The 22,120-nt window shown below is 31.2% G+C and overlaps 3 protein-coding genes across 4 annotated transcripts in view; 2 read left to right on the plus strand and 1 right to left on the minus strand.

The window, feature by feature from the left end:
• The window catches only part of LOC114337532 (facilitated trehalose transporter Tret1-2 homolog), a 337,833-nt gene that overhangs the window by 31,251 nt on the left and 284,462 nt on the right, over window positions 1–22,120 (plus strand). The window lies entirely within an intron of this gene.
• On the minus strand, window positions 82–11,609 carry LOC114337534 (mucolipin-3-like). The gene has a single exon (XM_050643297.1). The coding sequence runs from the start codon at window positions 11,374–11,376 to the stop codon at window positions 9,619–9,621; it is 1,758 nt and encodes a 585-aa protein (XP_050499254.1). The 5' UTR covers window positions 11,377–11,609; the 3' UTR covers window positions 82–9,618.
• The window catches only part of LOC114337535 (lipid droplet-regulating VLDL assembly factor AUP1), a 48,941-nt gene continuing 40,135 nt past the window's right edge, over window positions 13,315–22,120 (plus strand). For both annotated transcript variants that reach the window (XR_007696337.1, XM_028288004.2), the window contains exon 1: window positions 13,315–13,582. Coding sequence is in view for 1 of the 2 variants with exons in the window: in XM_028288004.2 (XP_028143805.1) it covers window positions 13,542–13,582 (41 nt within the window). In the remaining variant the exon portion in view is untranslated. The remainder of the gene's footprint in view (window positions 13,583–22,120) is intronic.

Consider the following 22,120-nt stretch of genomic DNA (forward strand, 5'->3'; position numbering starts at 1 on the left):
TGATTGGTGGTGGTGTCGTATCGTCACAGCTTGTCAATAGTTAAAAATATTTGGAATAAGGAAATAAAGTATAGACAAACGTTTCTTATCAAAATATTTACTGAAAATAACACAAATCTTAACATCGCAAAAATCTTCATAGAACTACCCCCGGTCTTTTCACCTCCGAATAACTATTTATTAGGAAGTTTATCCGGCAGATTACATGTAAATCTGTCAAATAAACCTCCGAATAACTTTTATTCGGAGGTGAAAAGACCGGGCCCTATACATAACAAATTATATAGTCAAATTTATATATATTTAAATCATTGATATAAATAAAATATATTAAAATTAAATGCGAGAAGAAATTTATATATTACATCCAATTTTGTTTAGTCAATCCAGGATTAGGATTTGTATATGAGATTCTTCGTCTTTTCTGGTATAAACAAACCAGACTAAATTTTAATGTTACTTCTTTCAGTATTTAGCTGCTTACTAGTTTACATCATATATCATATGATTAGTTTTCGATTAGAGATAGGCGAGTGAAGGAAGCGCTAAAATCGGCAACACTGCTTATGAGAATGAGTTGCATTGCCACTGCAGAATCGACGAATGACTGAATAAATCCGCGCAGCTCAGGTGTGGGAAGCAGTGTTGCCATGTATTGGGTGTACTCCTATATCTAATTTAAAAGTAAACACACGGAATTATAGGCTAAAGATGAAGCTCTTGCTAAAAAAGCAGAAGGTTATTAGGTATTTGATCTCCTATTTTTATAGCGATTTCTTCATTTGTCAATTCCTAATTTATGTCATATTTATTTCACGTTTCTTTATTATGAATGTTGACGTTTCTATTTCATCAGTGATTATAATATGGGGTTTTCGGTAGTACCTGTTCATCTTCTGTTTTTAACCCCATCACTTGTGGACGGGGTGATGAATCATCAGTTTCTGTCCCAAAGGCTACGATAAAGCAAAGGTGGTAAGGACTAATTCCTTGCCATCAGGAAACAATAAAATAATTGCTCAAAGAACTGGTAAACAGCCGTATATATAGGGTGTTCCAAAAGTAGTGGAACGGTCGAATATTTCGCGAACTAAACATCGGATCGAAAAACTGAAAAATACGTGTTCAACCATTTTCAAAAATCTATCCAATGACAGTAAACACCCCCTGAAGGTGGGGTGGGGGGTAACTTTAAAATCTCAAATGGAAATCCCCAGTTTTTCTTGCAGATTTGGATTCGTTGCGTAAAAGTAAGCAACTTTTATTCAAGAAATTTTTTGGAACTGTGGATAGATGGCGCTATAATTGGGAAAAACAATTTATCCTGATACCATAGGTAAATTATAGAAACGGTCTAATATCTCGAGAAATACACTTCCAAATTAGAAACCAAAAATCAGGTTTTTAATATTTATCGAAAACCTATCGATAAACACCAAACATAACCCTCCAACCCACCCCCTGGAGGTGGGGTGGGGGGTAACTTTAAAATCTTAAATAGCAACCCCCATTTTTATTGCAAATTCGAATTCGTCATGAAAAATTAAGCCACATTTATTCGGAACATTTTTTAAAATTCCTGATAGATGGCGCTAATAAATCGTATTTAATTTTTCCAATTAAAGCGCCATCTATCAAAAATTCAAAAAAATGTTTCGAGTAAATGTTGCTTAATTTTTCATGTCGAATCCGAATCTGCAATAAAAAGTAGGGGTTGCTATTTAAGATTTTAAAGTTACCCCCCACCCCACCTCCAGGGGGTGGGTTGGAGGCTTATGTTTGGTGTTTATCGATAGGTTTTCGATAAATATTAAAAACCTGATTTTTGGTTTCTAATTTGGAAGTGTATTTCTCGAGATATTCGACCGTTTCTATAATTTACCTATGGTTTCAGGATAAATCGTTTTTCCCAATTATAGCGCCATCTATCCACAGTTCGAAAAAATGTCTTTAAAAGTTGCTTACTTTTACGTAACAAATTAAAATCTGCAAGACAAACTGGGGGTTTCTATTTGAGATTTTAAAGTTATCTCCCACCCCACCTCCAGGGGGTGTAGTGGGGGTTGGTGTTTGATGTCATTGGATAGATTTTTGAAAATGATTGAATACGTATTTTTCAGTTTTTCGATCCGATGTTTAGATCGCGAAATATTCGACCGTTCCACTACTTTTGGGACACCTTGAATATACGGTAAACACACAAAAAATGAAAACTCTTAATACAATATATAAAATTTCTTCTCTTGCACCATAACTAACTAAATTGGCCTAAACCTATAAGTAACTTACTATTACCCTGGTAAAATTATTAACAAAAATATACTCTGATGTGTATACAATTTACATGAAATACACTTAAAATATATGTACAAACTCTTACCTATGTTTATTACTCTACTTTATTTACATACAAAATTTTTGGCAAGATAACAGCTAAAAACGACCAACTATGTATATTCAAATGTTTCTTATACCTGGTTACACCAACAGATCTTAAGCCCCAGCTTAGCCCAGCTCAGCTTATACTCTCGTATAAGCTCAATGGTGCAACGCGAATGTTTCGTAAGCTGAGCTTAAGGCACGTCTTAAGCTTAAAATATGTTAGTGCAACCAAGCATTAAACATCTATAAACAAAATTGAGATATTAAAAAGAATATTACTTAATCTATATTGTGTCATAAATATGTCAAGTGCAAAAACTAAGAAACTATTATACTAGATGTAGAATATGTAAAATATAGACTAGTTAGTCACTTTGCACCTCAATCTAACAAGATGTTTTGTGCATTGCTGTATTGCATTGCTACAGTACCTGTACAAATTATTCAATTGCACTTGGAAAAAGTTAGTGCTTTTTATTCAATCGCAATTACTGACAAGAGATTTTTGTGCTCGAGTAACTAGAAACAAAGTGTATTACTGCTTGGAACTGGGACAATTCCTTACTAACTACTAATCTCAATAAAGTAACTTTGTTGTGGGTGTCAGGGCATAAAGAAATTACTGGAAGGATACACTTTTTTCCTTTTATTGGATCAAATCTCCATTTTGTAGTACACTAAAACTGAATGTTCAAAAATGATAAAAGGAATGAACTGGGACAATATTTCTGGCCAAAGACAAGTAAAAAAGGTTACTACAATCTTCTACCTCCCACGAAAAAATACTCATAAGTGTTTAATAAAACTGAACTCTATAGTTGATTTTTTAACCAAGAGGAGTAAACTAAAAAGACAGATTCACACCCAAGAAAGTTACTAGAAAAGTCACCAAATTCATCTTCTTTTTTCGTTGATCATATCACCTTTCGAGGATAATCCATACATATTATATTATTGGCGAGGAACCGCAAAGTGGGCGACGCCTGGTGGCCAATTTGAAAAGCATCAACTCAAGGAAAACATTGACTTTGCCATTAACTTGTGTACATATTTGCGGTCAGTTTATGTTGTAATTAACAATAATTTCGACTTAAAAAAACTATTGCAGTGTTCCTCAGTATTCATTCCTATTATACTCTACGTAATGACCTAAATTAACCAATGCCAAATCACACATGTTGTTAATTTAACGTTGGTATTAAACGTAGTATTTTTTAATGTTTAAGCGACTACAAAATTAAATAAATGAATAAAATGTAGTATATATTCTGTACATAGAATGTACATTGTTATGAAAAATATCCCGACCACTTCGTAATTTCCAGAACACAATTATTATAAAATAAATTCACCTACTTAGTTTCCAGTTTTTATTTAATTAAAAATTTTTATCTGTCGGTGTAAAATAAACTGTAGTGCACCTATTAATTAAATTAAAAACAAAATGAGAAATCCTAAGATAGATTAATAATTTTTAGAACGCTATGTGATTATCGGGGGCCAGATTTTTTTATGAAAAAAAAAGTAAAAACAAATCAGTAGTTAGCATCAAATTTTAATGAATGCATACAGATTAAACATAATTTTGAGTCGTCTTTAACTTATAAGATGTCTTAGTTGCAAAACTTAGTGGTTACTTTGGCCAAACACTCCTGTAAATGATTTTAATTTAACGTTTTAGAACTCTGAATTCAAATGACAAAATGAATTGTTTTCCTAGCGTTGTCGTCCATCTTTGAAATTTTGAGCGCCCTCTGTTGGAATTTAATTTTGCGAATACTAACACATCGCTAAAGAGTTCTAAAAACAACTGTTTTTATATAAAAGTAGACTACAAATCTAAATATTAAAGGAATAATGCAGAAAACACAAAAAATCGCCGATATACTTAATTAACCAATAAAATGACAGAGGTGCCAAAATTTCATAAATGTCATTAGTGTCAAAATTTATTAACAGTGGAGTAAACTTGCCTGCGGTTGGACCAATTAGAAACAAGCATTACGGTGCGGTAAATTTGAATCACTCCTCTTGGTTAAAAAACAAACAATAGTAACATGTAGATTCTGCGATAATCCGGAGGAAATGGTCGAACATATTTTCTGCAACTGAGGATACTTGTCTCTCCAACGTCATAAGTGAGGGAAAGACGTAATACCAAGGTTAAGCCTTCGTAAAGGCTTAAGTAATCACTCTACTATCTTCCTTACTACTAAGTAAAAATTTTATCTATAGAGATGTGCTGTAGGAACTGCCAAAAACTAGAAGATCTATAAAAATTATATCTGATAACCAGGCGACATTAAAGACACTGGAATCGAATCGGATTGGCTCCAAGGAACTGTTTTCAGTATCTGACTCGGATTGGAAAGCTTTAAAGTCAGTTTATCCTGCGTGCCTGGACATTGTGGTGTTAAAGGGAATGAAAAAACAGACCTACTTACCAGGGGAGGTGCAAAAGAAACATTCACAGACCCAGAACATTTGGTATATACTATTTTTGTCAGTCTTTGGTTACAGGAAGACGATTGGGTGTAAAAATACTATCTTACGTAAAAAAATGGATGAGTTTTCAACTTAAAGAACGGTTCTGAGCGTCTGCCGATAGATAAAACTCTGATGGCGTATACGGCACCACCACAAAAAAAAGTAAGACTTAATTTAAACTTTAACACTGGAAGTGAAAGAAGATAACAAGTTGAAATGTAAAGGGTCCATTAGTTCAATTATTTAGGCTACACCTCAACAAACATTGGGCAACAAATAGCATCTGTATTGATGCCATTATTTTATTCCGATGATAACTTTTGAATACATAATGTAGTATGTGTTTTTTGTTTTTGAATATATAAAGTAGTATGTCATAGTAAAATATACAACCAGATCATGGAGGATATCCTACAAAATGATAGATGAAAACTATAGATGAAGTAAGATGATTAAAAATAAATGTCCAATCCAATAAATAAATTAGTGGGTGCCATAAAGGAAAAATCTAATGATATTTTCTTGTTTGTTTTTGAATCATTCAGGCAAAGTTCAATCATTTGGTAAATTTGATATACTGATAAGGATCCCGTATTGGTGATATAGTGTAAATATTGTTTACAAAAACAATTCCTTATCAGAAAAATATAATGTAGATCAAATATTTTAATTACACTGTAAAATCGCCTATGAAACAGAAACTATGTATAATATCGTCGCCTTAATACTATAAATTGATAACTCCAAATTAGTAGTTCTGAGATAAACGGTCTTAAAGAGTTTAAAGATATTTGTGCTGCAACCATGATGTTGGTAATTACGGAATTCACTCTGCAGCTCTAAAATATTGTTCCTTAACTTTTTGGCTACTGATCTATTTAGGAATACGATGCAAATTTGTTTTCCAATATGGAAAATACCATGAAAAAATAAAGTTATCAACTTTTAGCACTATCACAATGTTAACATTTGGTAATGTAGCCTGTCCTGCCAAGTTGTATCTAAGTGAACTTTTTAACAAAACTAATATTTTAAGCATTATTTTAGTGAAAATTAGCGCTCCGCCATGGAGGTTGCCAGATCTGCTAACAATTTTCGAATTTTCGCAATAACATGAACCGAATCAACAGATAGCAATTACGTGATAGGCTCAATGGTTTCAGAAAAACACGTGCTACAACTAGATAACTAGAGTTAGCTAGTTGTAGCATTCAGTGTAGATCTCATTCGCTTAAATAAATTTCGATTAAATAATAGCTTGATAACTCATCTTGTCAAGTTTTAGCACTGAATATTAGGGGCATTTGAGTTTTATCAACTTTCGTCAATCATAAATAAATACTTAACCCGTTATTAAGTTTTTACACAATATGGAGGAAAATAAAATACATCTTGTGAACTAGTTATCTCAAAAACGTCAATTTTGGAGTTATCAAGTTATAGTACTAAGGCGAAGATATGTAATAATAGTAACAGAAAATGTTCTAAAACTTTTGAACTTAAAAATCTAGAGAATATTTTGGAGCATTCAGAGATGAAAAATAAGTGGAAAAACAAGAAAAAAAGACAATGGAAAAAAGACAATGGAATAAAACAACCTTACATTAAAAAATAAAGCAACTAGCCTTCATATACATTAAAATGCAGAAATAAATTCAGTAAGGAAAATGTCACTTTTGTATAACTTTTTAACATCAAAATTAATAATTTGTCTAACTACACTGCTTAAGAAATTAACGCACCACCTTAAAAATGGGTCATTTTGATGTCTAGAATTTTCTAAACCTATTGTCCAATTTAAGTGATTTTTAATATGTTAATATTCAAATATATCAATACATCCTTTAACATGTTGACAGACAGTGCATCAAATGTATAAGCAAGTATTGTGACACTAATATGTATTTTGCAAAGTAAAATAGGGAAAAATGCAACGTCTATAGACGTTGTGTCACATTACATCAAAGAAACTTAGACGTTCTGTCCGTCAACGTGTTAACAATATCGCTGTAATAATATTGTTGCTAGACAAGTAAATTGTCATTGTATACCGGGTGTATGAATCAAACTGTTTTTTTCTCAAAGTTCGCAACACCCTGTGAAATATTTTAGCATTTATAAAATACTGAGATTGAAACCTAACTATAGCTACAGGTTTTCGTAATGATATGTTTTTTGATTCATTCGCTTATGTTGGATAATAAAAAAGTTAGGTACTTTAACAACTGGCCTTCTTTTTCATCAATACAGGGCGTTTTTAAATAAGAATGGCAAACTTTAACGGGTAATTCTGCACTGCATGAAAAAATAATGACAGTTTGCTATATAAACGTATGTCCACAATACTTTGATTCTGAGATACAGGGTGTTGAATTTTTTCTTACAAGCTAATGATTTATTTATTGCTCTAAGACTGGTTGAGTTATGACAATTTACCTGTCTAGCAACAATAATTTTACAGCAGTATTGTTAAAGAAGAAGGCTATAACTAATTAAAAAAATCACTTAAATCAGACAACAGGATTAGAAAATTTGAGCCATCAAAAATGACCCATTTTTAAGGTAAAGTGTTATTTTCTTGGAGTAGTGTATATAGTAAAGTACAGTAACCGCAACAACTGGTAGTTTATGCACAACTTTGGAAAAATAAAACTTGACAGCAGACAATTTGCTTTTAATTAAATTCAATCAAATGAACAACAGAAGTGATAGTATAGACATAGCATAAGTGATATCATATTTATAGATGAGAAGGGTTTATGTGATATAACTTAATTATTGTTTTATTTCATTAAATTATCTAAAACATGTATGAAGTCTGTATTTTGGCTCATTTACATGAATGTTGATAATATCAATACTAAAACTGGTTATGTAGGCAAAGCAAATATTGTGTTATATTAGCAAGGTAAAGATTCCGTAAAAAAACAATATTACTAACATGTATAAAAAATGTATATATTTTCCCACCAAAAAAGCTATAGAACTACATAAATCAGAAAGTTCGCTCAATATGCAGTCGAGTTTGCCCAATAAACATTACTAAATATAGACAATCTGCTTTACTTATGCCTTTAGAAAGATTCTGATAAATCTGAATATTTAGAATATTGACATAAAAAATATAGATCCTGAAGTAAGTTTCCCCATAAAAAAGAACAAAAAAATAATATTAATGACATCAGCAAATGGTTGGAAAAGAAAAAGAATTAAAATTATTAATTTATATGTATGGTCGAAGCGAAGATCGATATGCGCATTTTATCAATGAAATTCGATATTTTTAAGATATTCCAAAAGCCGCTACAGATAAAATGAATTAACAATCTGTTAATCATTCAGAATTAGTCGACGGATATTAGTACAGTTAAAATAATTAAGACGATAACCAGACAATAATGACTTAATGAGTAAAATTTTAATTTTTTTTTACTTTAATGACAAAAAAGCAAGCCCATTAGCAGAACCCAATTAAAAATTATTTTGCACATCATATTTGAAACATTATTTGGTTGAAAAATCTTATTTTTGTTGGCAAAAAAATATATTAATTTGTTTGGACTAAATTACAGTTGTGTTTATGTTAAAAAGGATATGTTACTATTAACCTTCACACAGTATTGCCAAACTGAATTTTGTTATTTTGAGTGGAAATTTTCCCAGCGATCTCCGAGGGTACAATACCTATATTGTTCAGTGTAAGTTTTTCACTAAATACTGTGTACTTATTTTTTATTATATTAAATTATTTTGTTTCAGTTGCATTTGGGACGTCTACATGAGGAAGGGCCTGGACTGTAAACGGCACTTTATGGTGAAGGGGAAGGGTATTAAACAGTCCAAATTTTTTACAACATAGTTTATGGATGTTGCCCAATTCTAAACAGATATTGCATGGGCTACAAATGTAGAATGTTGACTTACTGATGCCATGAGGAAAAAAATGTATAAAAGGATGATTAAAAATGGACTAGAAATATAGTGTAATTGATCTAAACAACCACAATGAAAACTATGAACAATATTAACATTGATTAGATGGAAAAAATGTTAAAGAAAAATAGAATGAAATTTGTATGCAGCTTGTTCCTTTTTGTGTGCTAATTTATTCATGTATTATAGTAGCTGTTCTAACATCTACACAACACTCATTAGACCCTATGGGTGTGAAACCTGGGTAATTACAGAAAAAGATAAAGCATAAGGCAGAAAATTCGAGAGAAAGGTTCTGAGAAAGGATGAGATTATTGAATTCAATGAAGGGCACCGTATTGTAAGATTGGTGAAAAGTCAGAGACTGTCATGGCTGGGACATATCCAAAGACAAGATGATACGAAATTAACAAAGAAAATATCACACTGGAAGTTGATAGAAAGACTTAGCATGAGATGGATGGATGATGTGGAAGACAACCTGAAAACTTTGAATATAAAACAATGAAGGAGAAAGGCACACGAGGGGGATCTGAATGGAAGGACATATCTAGACAGGTAAAGACCCATTCAGAGTTATCATGCCAAAAGAAGAAAAAGTAGCTGTTCTAATCCAATTTCACTTAAGATCAGTGGTTTTATGTAAATAACTTTGGCTTATTTAGGTTTCAAACACTTTGCTACCAAAAGTTATAAAATGGAAGAATGGATATAAATAATATGGACAATAATCTATAAACCCAAAAGAAAAATTTTACAAAATAATTTTGTACAAAATAATATAGATAAAGCTTTGACAAGACAGTATTTTCTATTTTATATTAAAATACTAGTTCGAGATTGGGCACTTGATGTTAATGTTGAATAAGATTGATAAACCTTTTTGCAGCAACACAAATCTTTCATTAAACCTCCCAAACTATCAGTCGAATCGGTTCTAAACAAACCACTGGATACATCTTCTAAATTAGTGTCTCCTATAAAAGATTCAAGATTGCTTTTAGGAAAGCCATCGGTATAATACAATTTAATTGTATCATAAGCATCCATTATAACAGAAATAAATAAACTTAGAATAATGTATATGTAGAGACTTATAAACGAATATAGGTAGACTCTACTAAACCACCATAATAAGGGTGACTTGTGTGACATTATTGAGAATGTAGCAAACATATCATCTCCGTTAATTAACGAAAATAGGCATTCCGATGTGGTTGATAAAGATCTGAATTTGAGATGATATGGCCCCAAAATTAGCCACCCTGAGAAAGTAAAACCTGCATATATTAAGAGTGCACATAATAAAAATCGAGCCACTTGTGGTGCAGCCTTTTGTAAAGTTAATATAACTACATTGTATGTTCTGAAAAAACCTAAGTACCTCAAAACTCCAAACCAAACTAATAAGTTACCTATACCTAAAAATAAACTACATACATTCCATTGGTCACTAGCAAATGATTCTTTTTCGATATTTTCCTTAATAATAGACCCTACTATAATAAATACGTCATTTATAATTATCATAATATACCAAAGATTTAAGAATTTCAGCTTGTCTTTATGGGTTAACGGTTGCTCAAACCTGGTTATAAAGAATTTGTCGGTGATCGTCTTAAGTTGCTGTGCCCTCCACACCGCCCTTGAACACAAAATAAACGAAGTAATACATATGAAGATCACTAGGTAGTTCAGAATACTTCTTAGAATCGATTCTATTTCATTATCAGTTTTATATGAAATGTCACCTTGACAGGTTAAGCGTATTGGTTCAGCTTCCAGTGCAACTAACATCTGACCATCATGATCTGCATTATCAAAGGCAATGACTATATTAAAAAGAAAGCAGTTCGGAGGAGTTATTCTTCCAGCTGCTTTAAAGTTCACTGTTTTAATAGGAAATATTAACTCTGCGTTAACTAGGGCAGAAAAGTTCACATCAATATGTTGTTGTTCTATATATAACTTTGAATCAAGAAGTCCACTAAGAGGTTTAGATATATTAAAACACTCCGTAACTATTTCACTGTTAAATATATACGATTCATTAAAACCGAATATAGTACCTTCTTTATATTGATTCAAACACAATACCATATCACTCATGGTGTTGTCTTCATTGGCGTAAGAGTAGGGGCCAATCGCCTTGTCTAAGTCAGCATATCCTTTATAAGCGTAATCTATCGTTGAATAAAACTCATCAACTCTATAGATTGCTAAAGGACCTGCTGACGGAGGATAAGCGTTTACTTCTCTTGTAGCGTCCCAGCCCTTTAGGAATAAATGTGAAAATGTTATTCTGTTGTCCCATGTATAGTTTACATGATTGTATCTGTAGTAGGCAAAAAAGCACAGCTGCATGGTTACTAGTAATATCTTTATAACCTGTACAATAAATTTATATGGAAATCTTTTCTTAGCTTGCCACTTTTCGATGGGATTCATGAAAAAGAATTGCAGTTTTCTCCTCATTCGTTCCTCTGTTAATAGTGGTTTTGTGGGGGTATCACAACAATTCTGGTTATCGTACATCTCTTCAGTTTCACTTTCTGGGGATCTTGAATGGTCCATTTTTGAGAGTTCTAAGTGTCCAGTTACTGAAATCGTAAATAATTGTTAAAATAGTTGATCCCACAAATCACTGGTGCAGATTACTACATAATGTAAACTAATACACTAAACTGGTGATTTACATTGATATGACAGTATGTGCCTTGACCTTTTTTGGTACCCTCGAGCCTTATTTAAAAATGATGTGAACAAAGACAACAAAAGATAAACAACAAAGTAAATCGTCAATCATTCATCACATGATTTTGACATGCACATCACACATCGTCCTGACGTCATTGATAGGCTATTGGATTTGATTTGGATGTGACGCAACTCATCGAAAGACATTTCATATACAACCAAATTGTCTACAGTCATTTCATTGAATATCCTAATTCATCAACTGGACATTTCATATACTACTCCAGAAGTGTCGCAAATTGGGAAACTTTACCATGTTCTAATAATAAACGATCTAAATCTAAATACATGTTCTATAGTTGTTCGAAATAAGTGTATAATACATACTATAATAGCATGACATCAAATTTAATTTCTAAATATATTCTTCCATAATATGGACCATAATACAGTGGCGGCTCGTCAGAGGAGGCAAGGGAGGCTCAGCCTCCCCATACATTTTTTACACACTCTATACTGTTTTGTTTATCATGAATCGCGAAAACAACAATTACTTTCACTATTATACAACGTGTAAATTCCATATTATCACTAATTATCCATACGTACGGAGCATTAGCATTAGAACGCATGATCGCGTCTCAGTTTTATTACATATTATTGTAGGCAGGACCCTGGGTTATCCCGAGATGCACGAACGGAGCCGAGAAGCCCAGCATTCTCAGTTGCTAATGCTCCGTGCAGCGCAGCAGGCGTTTAAGGAGAGCCGGTCTCCTAACAGTGGCATCTACGGCGCCATCACACGCTGCCCGGAGATATACCAAGGGAGGCAGTGTAGCTTCTCAGCTCCGTTGGGTGGTTGGGTGCGTCTCGGGACAACGAATTTTAGGGTCCTGACTAAAAATAATGAAAAATCTAAAAGTGCGAATTTTGTTATGAAATTTGGTATGTGGGGTTATAATAATATTTGGAACAACTTGCTCAAATAACTTTTTCCGATATCTCTAACTCAAAGCAAAATATCGGTAATTTATCGTGTTTTTGAATTCGCAGTAGGCCGCGTTTAGAATTAAAAAAATTCAGTTGAGTATCTTAAAAAATTTGAAGCTTCATTTATGTATGGACTGCAAAACTTCAAATCTGTATTTATTTTGATATGCATAGGTATCTATTTACAAATAGATGGAATTGTTAACAAATAAACGACACAAACTTTGGTATTAAACTTTTACTATTAGACTAACTATTTTTAAAATGATGATATCATGAAATTATGAATTAGGATGATATTATGAAATGTAAATAAAAATGGTCAAAAGATGGGGCCTTAAATTACATTTTTTGGCGCATTTTTTTGCTAGTGCAAATTTGTCTAGATATTTTACAGTTAGGTATAGCCTCCCCTATTGTAAAAATCACGAGCCGCCACTGCCATAATATCAATATGGACCATAATATATTTTTATTTTCCTCAATATGTATGCGGTATGCGATTTAGTGTGTATAGGAATAGGGTCGTATACCATTTAGAGCTTACTCGTTTTGGGTGTATGGGAGTTGGGATTAGATGAGTTGGCTTTCGATGAGTTTGGTACGACCCAATTTTATGATTCTGTCATGTGTCACTAGCGGAAATATTATATATTTTTTATTTAAATAAACTATTAACGCTACTAGTGCTAATCATAGATAAGGGGTGGTGCTAATACTGTTCCCTTTCCGTACTTTGTTCTTTCGGTTACTAATTATTTAAATGGTAAATGGCGAAAAACAGCTATTCCGTCAGCTGTCAATGTCAATAGAATCAGTAAACGTCACTTTTAGTTGTCATCGTTGTCATTTTAATTTTCCATCATTTGGAAATTGATGTATTAAATTTATTTTTTAACTCAAGTACAAAACATAGTTTTAGCAATTGTCGAAAACAGTGCAGTCTTTAAGATATAGATGTATCGAAAAACATGTAAATGAACTTAATTTATTTAGCAGTTATGTTGGCAATCTACTGACCTTTTTCCCACTACCACTAATCACCTATAAATATGGCAAATATCGAAATTAGACATCTGCTTCAGATAAATAGGTAAGAATAAATCAACACATATAAAATTACTTGCAATAGACACTTTCCGTTGAATTTTCTACAGTACAAAGTATTTTGTGGGGATAATATTATACTCTCATTAATATTGAATTCAAAAGTGGCTTCAATTAATAAATCACAACTTTACATAAATAGGTAAATTTATTTAAATACTTCCACTAGTACTTTATATTTTATCGATATTTGTGTAGTACAAATTTATCATCATGATGATATTGTATATATATTATAGTGAAAGTTGCAATTTTTTGAGGGGTTTTATTTTTATCATTAAAGCTAATTACATATATATGCAAACTGCAAGGATTTTTGCGAATTTTTTACCAATTAGAACCAATTTATGTGCAGTCATATCTATAAGCCTTTGTTAAATGCATTTTCCACTTTAACCCATCAAGGACGGAGTTTTAAAAAAATTTTAAATTGGAATAATTTTAGACAAATTATTAAGTAAATTATTAGTAATGATTAAAACAACAAGAAATAATTATGTTTGTTATCTATTTTTTCTCAAAATAGTATGTTGCCATATGGCAACGCTAGTCTCCTGTAGGATCAAGAAATAAGCACATGCTAGAAAACATGAATTGTTTTTAATTAGTTACAAAAGTGAATATTAAATTAAAATCGTGTGTGAAAATTAACGTTGCTACTTATACATACTCCAACTTTCCATTTAGTACACATTGTGCACATGATGGACTTGCAGTTTTCAGCTGCACATCTCTTCTTTTTTCTATCAGGGGTGTTTGTTAAGAAATATCCTATATTGTCAAAACGCACGTCACCGGAAACTCTGCTAAAGTATCTACTAGAAATACTTAAATTTTGACGACCCCCTTGGTTTGCTGGATTCTGTACCCTTGACAAATGTTTTCATAATATCCCGCTTGAACTGAAGCTGCGTCATAGTATCCCTTTTTTTTTAATTCCAGACTGAAATTGACTGAACAGTCAATTAGCCAAGTAAAAAAGCACCACCACCGTTTTTTTTCACGGATTCCTATACGATATCTGGATATGTTTTGGTTCATAAGATCAGTGCCTCCCATTGCAGAATTATATTTCGCAATAACTTAAGGTCTGCCCATGTGTAAGTTCTTTTTATCGACCTGGGAATAGCGTTTTACTTCATTCACAGGTGAAACCCCATATGAGGTTGATGCGACGGTCACTATGGTGTTATCTGCCCACCTTGCCCAGCTTTGGGTTACACCTTCCACAACCCAAGTAGGTTGTGGAAAAGGTTTGCTTGTTGCTTCAATATCGCCACGAACTCAAATGACTTTTGTCAAATCAACTTTTAAATATTCTTCATCCCCAACACTTTCAGAATCTATCTCCTCAAATGGACCATCTGTGCTCCCCAGTCGCTCTTTTTCTGTGTTATTCTTGTTAGAAAGAACAACCTCGGCCTGTGAGCGAAGTTGATCTTGTGACAAATTATTGACCACCGTCCACCACCATCTTCCTCGCCTGAGTCTTCAGCTGCCAGCTCACCCTCTGGAGACTCAATGTAGATTTCGACCAATTCTATGTCATCATCGTATGTAATTTGTAATGACTCTTTGAGTGTTAAGCCGTTTCTAAAAAAACAGTATATTATAAAAGTCGGTAATAGCGCGTCCTAGCGTTGCCGTATGGCAACACTCATATTTGGGATATAATATGACAAATAAAAACTAAAAGAATTGGTCTCACAATATTGAGATATTTTATTAATATCGAAACACGTATACGAATTTTTAGTATTATCATTTTACTTACGCAAATCTAACGTCAATCTTGAAGTAACAATTTCACAAACGCTCTCACAAACAACTGATTTGACAAATTAATTTTCGTTTTAGTGATACCCTAAATTAGACAAACAATCTAACAACGTTAACATAATAACTAGTAGCACCATCTCTGTTTTTCGGTCTCAACTTTTCGTGTAAGAATTAATATTTTAAACAGTGTTTTGCGTTGCCATATGGCAACGCCAGTCTTTGATGGGTTAAAATTAAAGTATTTTTAAAATTAGAGTATTATTGTTCGTCCGCTATAACTTTTCCCATGCATCACGATTCATTTTCAAACAAATTAAGTCAAAACATAAAGTGAAACGTATGCCGATGTGTATAGTATACATACAGTATACAAAATGTATATATTGTTATATTCCTATTTGACATAAGAAATAAAAGTCTATAGTATATTTAAAATTCAAATAAAAATAAAGGTTTTCGTTTTTCTCGACCGCGGGCATATAAATTTGGATAAAACAAATTATGTATAGGTAGTTTTTAAGAAAGTGTTTCAGAGAAGTGTTTACGAACCCCAGGAACAATAAGACTCAAGTAAACAATTAGAGTGATGTTTAAAAAGAAAGTGTTCGTGGAAAGGTGTGAATATCCACTGATAATTCATATTCTAGCAAATAAGATAATAGGTTATTAAATTTGTAAAGAGGGTTAATGTGGAAAGTAAAATTGAAGTGGGGAATATTATTTTTTCTTGAAATCCATTAAGATATTTATAAAAAGGAAAGTTTGTGTTGGTAAAAACGGATAATTGAAAGTTGCTTTGGATTGGTTGATTTTAGAATGCTGGAAGGGGTATTTGGAAGGAGGAGAATGAATGAGCAATGAGAGTCAGTGTGTTTTGAGCGATCGAGAGGCGAAGCCGAGTTTTCGAGAAGAGTGTACAAAAAAGTGAAAGGCCGGGTTTGGTTAGTTTTGTTCTTAAAAAAAAAGTAAGATATAGTGGAACGAGTGATAGACCGAGTCGAGATAGTATATAACTCCTTGAGTCTAGAGTATCCCGGTTTTGTTGAAGTGTTTGAAAAAGGTAGAACACGGCATCAGGAGAAGGCAGGAACGAGGGCTGTACGAGGCGTAGTTTTCAAAGGAGCAGAGGCATTACTGGAAGACTTGGACGAGTCTTTGGATCGCAACCCAAGCCAATAGGAAACGTGTTTTGTGTGAAGACATTGTCAAATCATCAGTAAAGGTCAGTCTATTTTGTTAGGACATGAATGTATGGTTTGGGTATTAAATAACACATTGAAAATTGAGCTACACAATCACTATAAAAATTTTATCCAACCTCAATCAATTTGTTACTGATAAATCATAATAGTTCATTATAAATAAAATAAATTTGGAGACAAAAAGAAATAAGATTCCCATTTTTGTAACTGTTGTATTAAATAAAGATAGACAGATAAGATATAAGAAATATTAAGCAGTTATTGCCATTTAGATAAAATAAACGATTTTTATAATTTCTAATTGAAATCCGTATGTGTGTATTATTTTACTCTCTTTTAACTATCCCGATTAGGAATCCACTGAGAAATACTTTGAAGCCACGAAAGTAAGTAATTGATATTATAATTTAGCCCTGAGATTGACACTATATTGGTATTTGATCTGTTTGATTAATGAGATAATTATTGATTAATTAATTAAGATAAATTACATCTGAGAACATCATTAGATTTCAAAAGTAAGATCACAACAATATTCGCGGTGTGCAAGTACTTGGAAAGGGAAACAAGAAACGACCGTGCGCGAGTCGCGGAGAAATATTGCAACTATCTTAAATAATTCATATTGTCAATTGAAATTGTCAAATTTACGTATATTTCATACCTTCTGTCATTGACTCAGAAAAATTATATATTGCTCCACAATATTGATATGATATGCAATTATTATATAAAGGTAAATTTAATTAATTGTATTTTGCTTGAAGTACTGCATTTTAATAACTGATTTTATTTACTACATACAATTGTTTACGTTTGCTAAACATAACCTGCATCTTATTTTTTCTTCTTATTATTTTTTTGGACTATGGTCTTGACAATTATCCAGCAACCAGGACTAATATAATTGGCCAATATAATTAAAAGTGCGAATAAAAGTACAGAGCGTAGAAATAGAGGTCGCTTTGCCGAACTTGCACGGTCCCAATACACATCAACATTCGTTTTACTTTATGTTTTGACTTAATTTGTTTGAAAATGAATCGTGATGCATGGTAAAAGTTATAGAGGACAAACAATATTTATCTAGCCTCAAGAGATAATGTGTTTCGGAAAAACTATTTGCCTTTGAATGCCTATGACCCAAAACCTTTATTTATTTCAACAGACCTTGCTTATATTGTTTACATTTGTTCTTGTTGTCTCTATACTCTATTGTACGCCTATCTATTTTATGTTCATATCATGCACTCAGGATTTCTTTTAGCTCAAATATTTGGTCTGTCGTTGATCTATTGTTTCTAAATCCTTCCTGATTCCTGATATTTACCCAATATCTTTTCCATATGATTTGTGTCAAGATTTTGTAAACTACTTCTAGCACTGCAATACCTCTATAATTTTCACAGCTCATTTTGTCACCTTTTTTGTGTATTGGGCATATTACTGGTATGCTAGAGACTAGATAGGTAGAGGTAAACTACAATATGTCAATTCGAGCATATGTGTTTAGCTTATGTTTTCAACAAAGTTTAGAGCACTTAGAATATTATAAAAATCTGATATATCCCATAGTTGTTTGAAAGACAATATGACCATATTTTAATGATAATATATAATCAATTTATATAAGCCAACTAATGAAATAAGTGGATTAAAGGAACTTATTCAAAACAACACCATGTCGACATAATCTAGTTTACCTCTGAGGTCCAGATATGCTTTTTATCAGGTTATGTATCTCTTTATGTAGTTTTTTCCCTCCTGTTTTTATCATTTTTGCCGATATTTTTATTATGCCTGGGCTTTTATTGTTTTTTGTCCCTTTATTTAATTTTTGTTTTCTTCCTTTGTAGGTGTTTCTATGACTATTTATTCATCTTCAATTTCATGGATTGTTTCCTTTTCTTTTTCATTTTTTTATCAGTTGTGTTGTGTAAAGTAAATTGGCCAATTTCTCATTATTTTCCATGGTTCATTTATTAATATTCCTTCATCATTTTTCATGTATTCTCCTCTTCTCTTTATTATCTTCTTCTACTGTCACTATTATTTTGTTACATTTTCTATTCTTATTTTTCTAATTGCTTCTGCTATTTTTTGGTATTCCTCATCATACCATTCTTTTGTTTGTGTTTTCTATTAACTTTCATTAAGGTTTCATTACCAGTTTTTAAAACTGCTTCTTTTATGCTTTCCCACTTTTCTTCTGGCTCAAAAACTTGACCAGCATAATGATGTTGTTTCCAAAGATATTCTACTGGTTTGTGCATGTCATGTGTTTGGTTTGAAACATGATACATTTACTGTAGTACTGTTAAACCATATTTCTAGGGTGCTCGGTAAAAATATTTAGTCAACTTTTCAGGAGAAGCAAAAAACGATAATTAATTGGCATATGTACTACCAATTTTATCTACAGCCAAATAATTTTATTTAATTTATATTACCATATTGACTTGTTCTATTGATACCAAGGTAAAGATCTAGTCCTTTATAGTCTTTTTCAGCACAAATATTATTTTGAAGATTTTTGACTTATACTCTTTTTACTGAGCACAGTAAATTTTAGGCAGAGAAAAACACATATCTTCATCCCATATGTTTTATTGCTTCATAAAGCAGTTCATTAAATTTTTTCTTTTGTCTTATGTTTTGTACAGATTTACTTACTCATAAGCATTTTGCAGAATTTGTTTTGCAAGTTGCTTATTTTATTATTTAAGTGATTTAAAAGACAATTAGTGTTGAATGTGGTATTGAGTATTGAGTAGTTTTAAAAAGAGAATTTATGCAATAAAGCAATGCTGGATAATAAAATTTCAATGGGTGACAATGAAAAGACTAATAAGTATATGAATGTATTTGCAGTTTGTATTTATATATAAACGTATCTAAGTATTGTTAGACCAAACTAAATAAATATATTACTCAAGATTTTGCTGAAAATCCAGCAAATTAACTAGAATAATATAATAAAATAGTTGAAATATCAAGAAAGAAACTTTTTGTTGAAAAATTAAAAAGTGAAAAAATACTGTTATACTGTCCATTTAAGTCGGCATCCTATGGGAAACTTTTTTAATCTTAGTTTTATGAAAAAAAGTTATTCTTTATAAAAAGTTGTGCATGGTCTAAAACTTAAAATACAACCATCAGTTATCAATTTTTTTAAGCCGTGTACGAGGTATGTCAAAAAATATGAATTTCACTCAAGAGTAAAGTAGCTTTATTTTTCACAATATTGAAAATTGTTATAATGAAAAGTTGTTTGGAATTAAGAACTATTATTTAATATGCAATTTCATCCTTCTAATTGAAGAAAAAATTGAATTTGTTTTTTAATTATGGATAACCAACATTATTTTCAGTTATTTCAGTAATTATGATAACTATTTTTTTATTATTTTACGAAAAACAGTTATTCTGTATAAAATGTTCTGCATGGTCTTAAACCTAAATTACAACCATGTAATATCAAATTTTGTCCATTTTATACGAGGTGTATAAAAAAATATGAATTCGCTTAAGAGTACTTAAATAAAATACCGTTATTTTTCACAATATTGAAAATTGTGATTATGTAAAGTTGTATAGAACTAAAAATCATGTTCCAATATGTAATTACATCCTCCTTATTGAAATATTCTGAACTATAAAGGTACTTTATTCTTGATCAAAATTCATCTCATTTGACCTACCTCGTATAAAATTGATCAAATTTGATATTAGATGGTTGTATTCAAGGCTTTTAACCATGCAGAACTGTTTACAAATTATATATTTTTTTCGTACAATTAATAATAAAAGAGTTATCATAATTTAAATAACTGAAAATAATGTTTGTTTTCCATAAAAAAAATTCAATTTTTTTTTTCAATTAGAAGGATGAAGTTGCATATTAAAATATAGTTCTTAATTCCAAACAACTTTTCATTATAACAATTTTCAATATTGTGAAAAATAAAGCTACTTTACTCTTGAGTAAAATTCATATTTTTTGACATACCTCGTATACGGCTTTAAAAAATTGATCAGTGATGGGTTGTATTTTAACTTTTAGCCCATGCACAACTTTTTATAAAGAATAACTTTTTTTCATAAAACTAAGAATAAAAAAAGTTTCCCATATGATGCTGACTTAATTGGACACGCTGTATATGTTGCATTTGTGTAAACTGAGAAAATTAGCTAGTGAAAGTTGGTCAGAAATCAGGTCAAGGTGTAAAGAACATAAAATATACTGGTTTATAGACCAGAGAAATTAGCAAATAAAAAGCCTTCTTGTGACACTCTTTTATACAGGTAACATCCAACAACTGCTTTTGATAAATTTGGTGGTAACAAAATGTGCAAAAGATTATACATAATTTTTTACTTATAAACAATAAACAATGTAAGATTGCTAAATATTTGATTTTAAATACTAAAGGTGAAAACTGGTAAATTATATGGAAAAGTGACACAATTTTACTGAAAAAGCATAGAAAATCCTTTAATAAAATGAGAGTTTTTAAAGTTATGTTGTTAATTTGTTGCTTAATTATTGCAAAAATAGTTTCAAAAGTCAATTTTTTAAAAACACTTTTCTAAAAATGCACCAAAAACTTTAATTTCATGTTATAATAGGGACAGTGTCACATGTATTCAGCTATAAAAAATTTAAGAAGTCTCACTTAACAGTTATTGCAAAATTGAAATTGTTTATCCCAGAAAAAGTTTGATCTATATTACGAGTAAACTATTAGGTCTGCATGAATTCTGAAATCACCAAATTGAAGAGAAAGGCTGATTTTATCAAATGAAATCATGTAACAATTAAAAAATCTATGTCAAATATTGCAAAATAGCCTTACAAAAGTATTGTGATTTTAAGTTTATAAACACTTAAAATAACTCAGACTCATCAACAAAATATTGGAAGTTAATTTGTTTTTTGTTCGAGATGTAGCATTTTTACACGAAATTAAAAAAAATCAATGGCATTCGACCCATGGAACTAGAGTTGGCTCTTTTTTTTTCATTTCTCGAATTTACTATTTCAAAAACTGAATTCATAACTTCAAATTTATAAAAATTACAGTATCACCTGTTCTAGTCAACAAAAATTTATGTTTCTTTTTAGTTTGGAGTTTTTAATATTGTTGAATAACATGTCAAGCTGGTAAAATATTTGTCTGTTAACAATGTAAAGAGGTAAAACAAATTGTTGAATGAAATTTTTAAATGTCATTTATTTTATAGCAGTTTCCAAAATAAAAAAATGTTGCACTTGGATAACTGCCAACCCAACAAAGTAGAGAGGTGTCAGATCCGCTATTTTGATATAACAGTTGCTTCTGCTACTTCTAAATGAAAATAGCAGTTAAAATAGCTGCTATTTTAATAGCAGTTGCTTTTTTAGCATTATTCAACGGTTTCATGATGTTTGTGTTTCAAAAAGCATTTATTTTCGTTGGTACTTAATGTGAAAATATAAATAATAATACTTTAAAAAGGGTTAACCCTGTAGTTGGCTGTATACCTTTCGATAAGACAACGTA

This window comes from Diabrotica virgifera, chromosome 2 (genome assembly GCF_917563875.1).
Source record: "Diabrotica virgifera virgifera chromosome 2, PGI_DIABVI_V3a".
Classification (NCBI taxonomy): domain Eukaryota; kingdom Metazoa; phylum Arthropoda; class Insecta; order Coleoptera; family Chrysomelidae; genus Diabrotica; species Diabrotica virgifera.

What these genes read in the sequence shown, in the direction of transcription:
- LOC114337534 (XM_050643297.1), bottom strand. Translation starts at nt 11,376, where the DNA reads ATGGACCATTCAAGATCCCCAGAAAGTGAAACTGAAGAGATGTACGAT.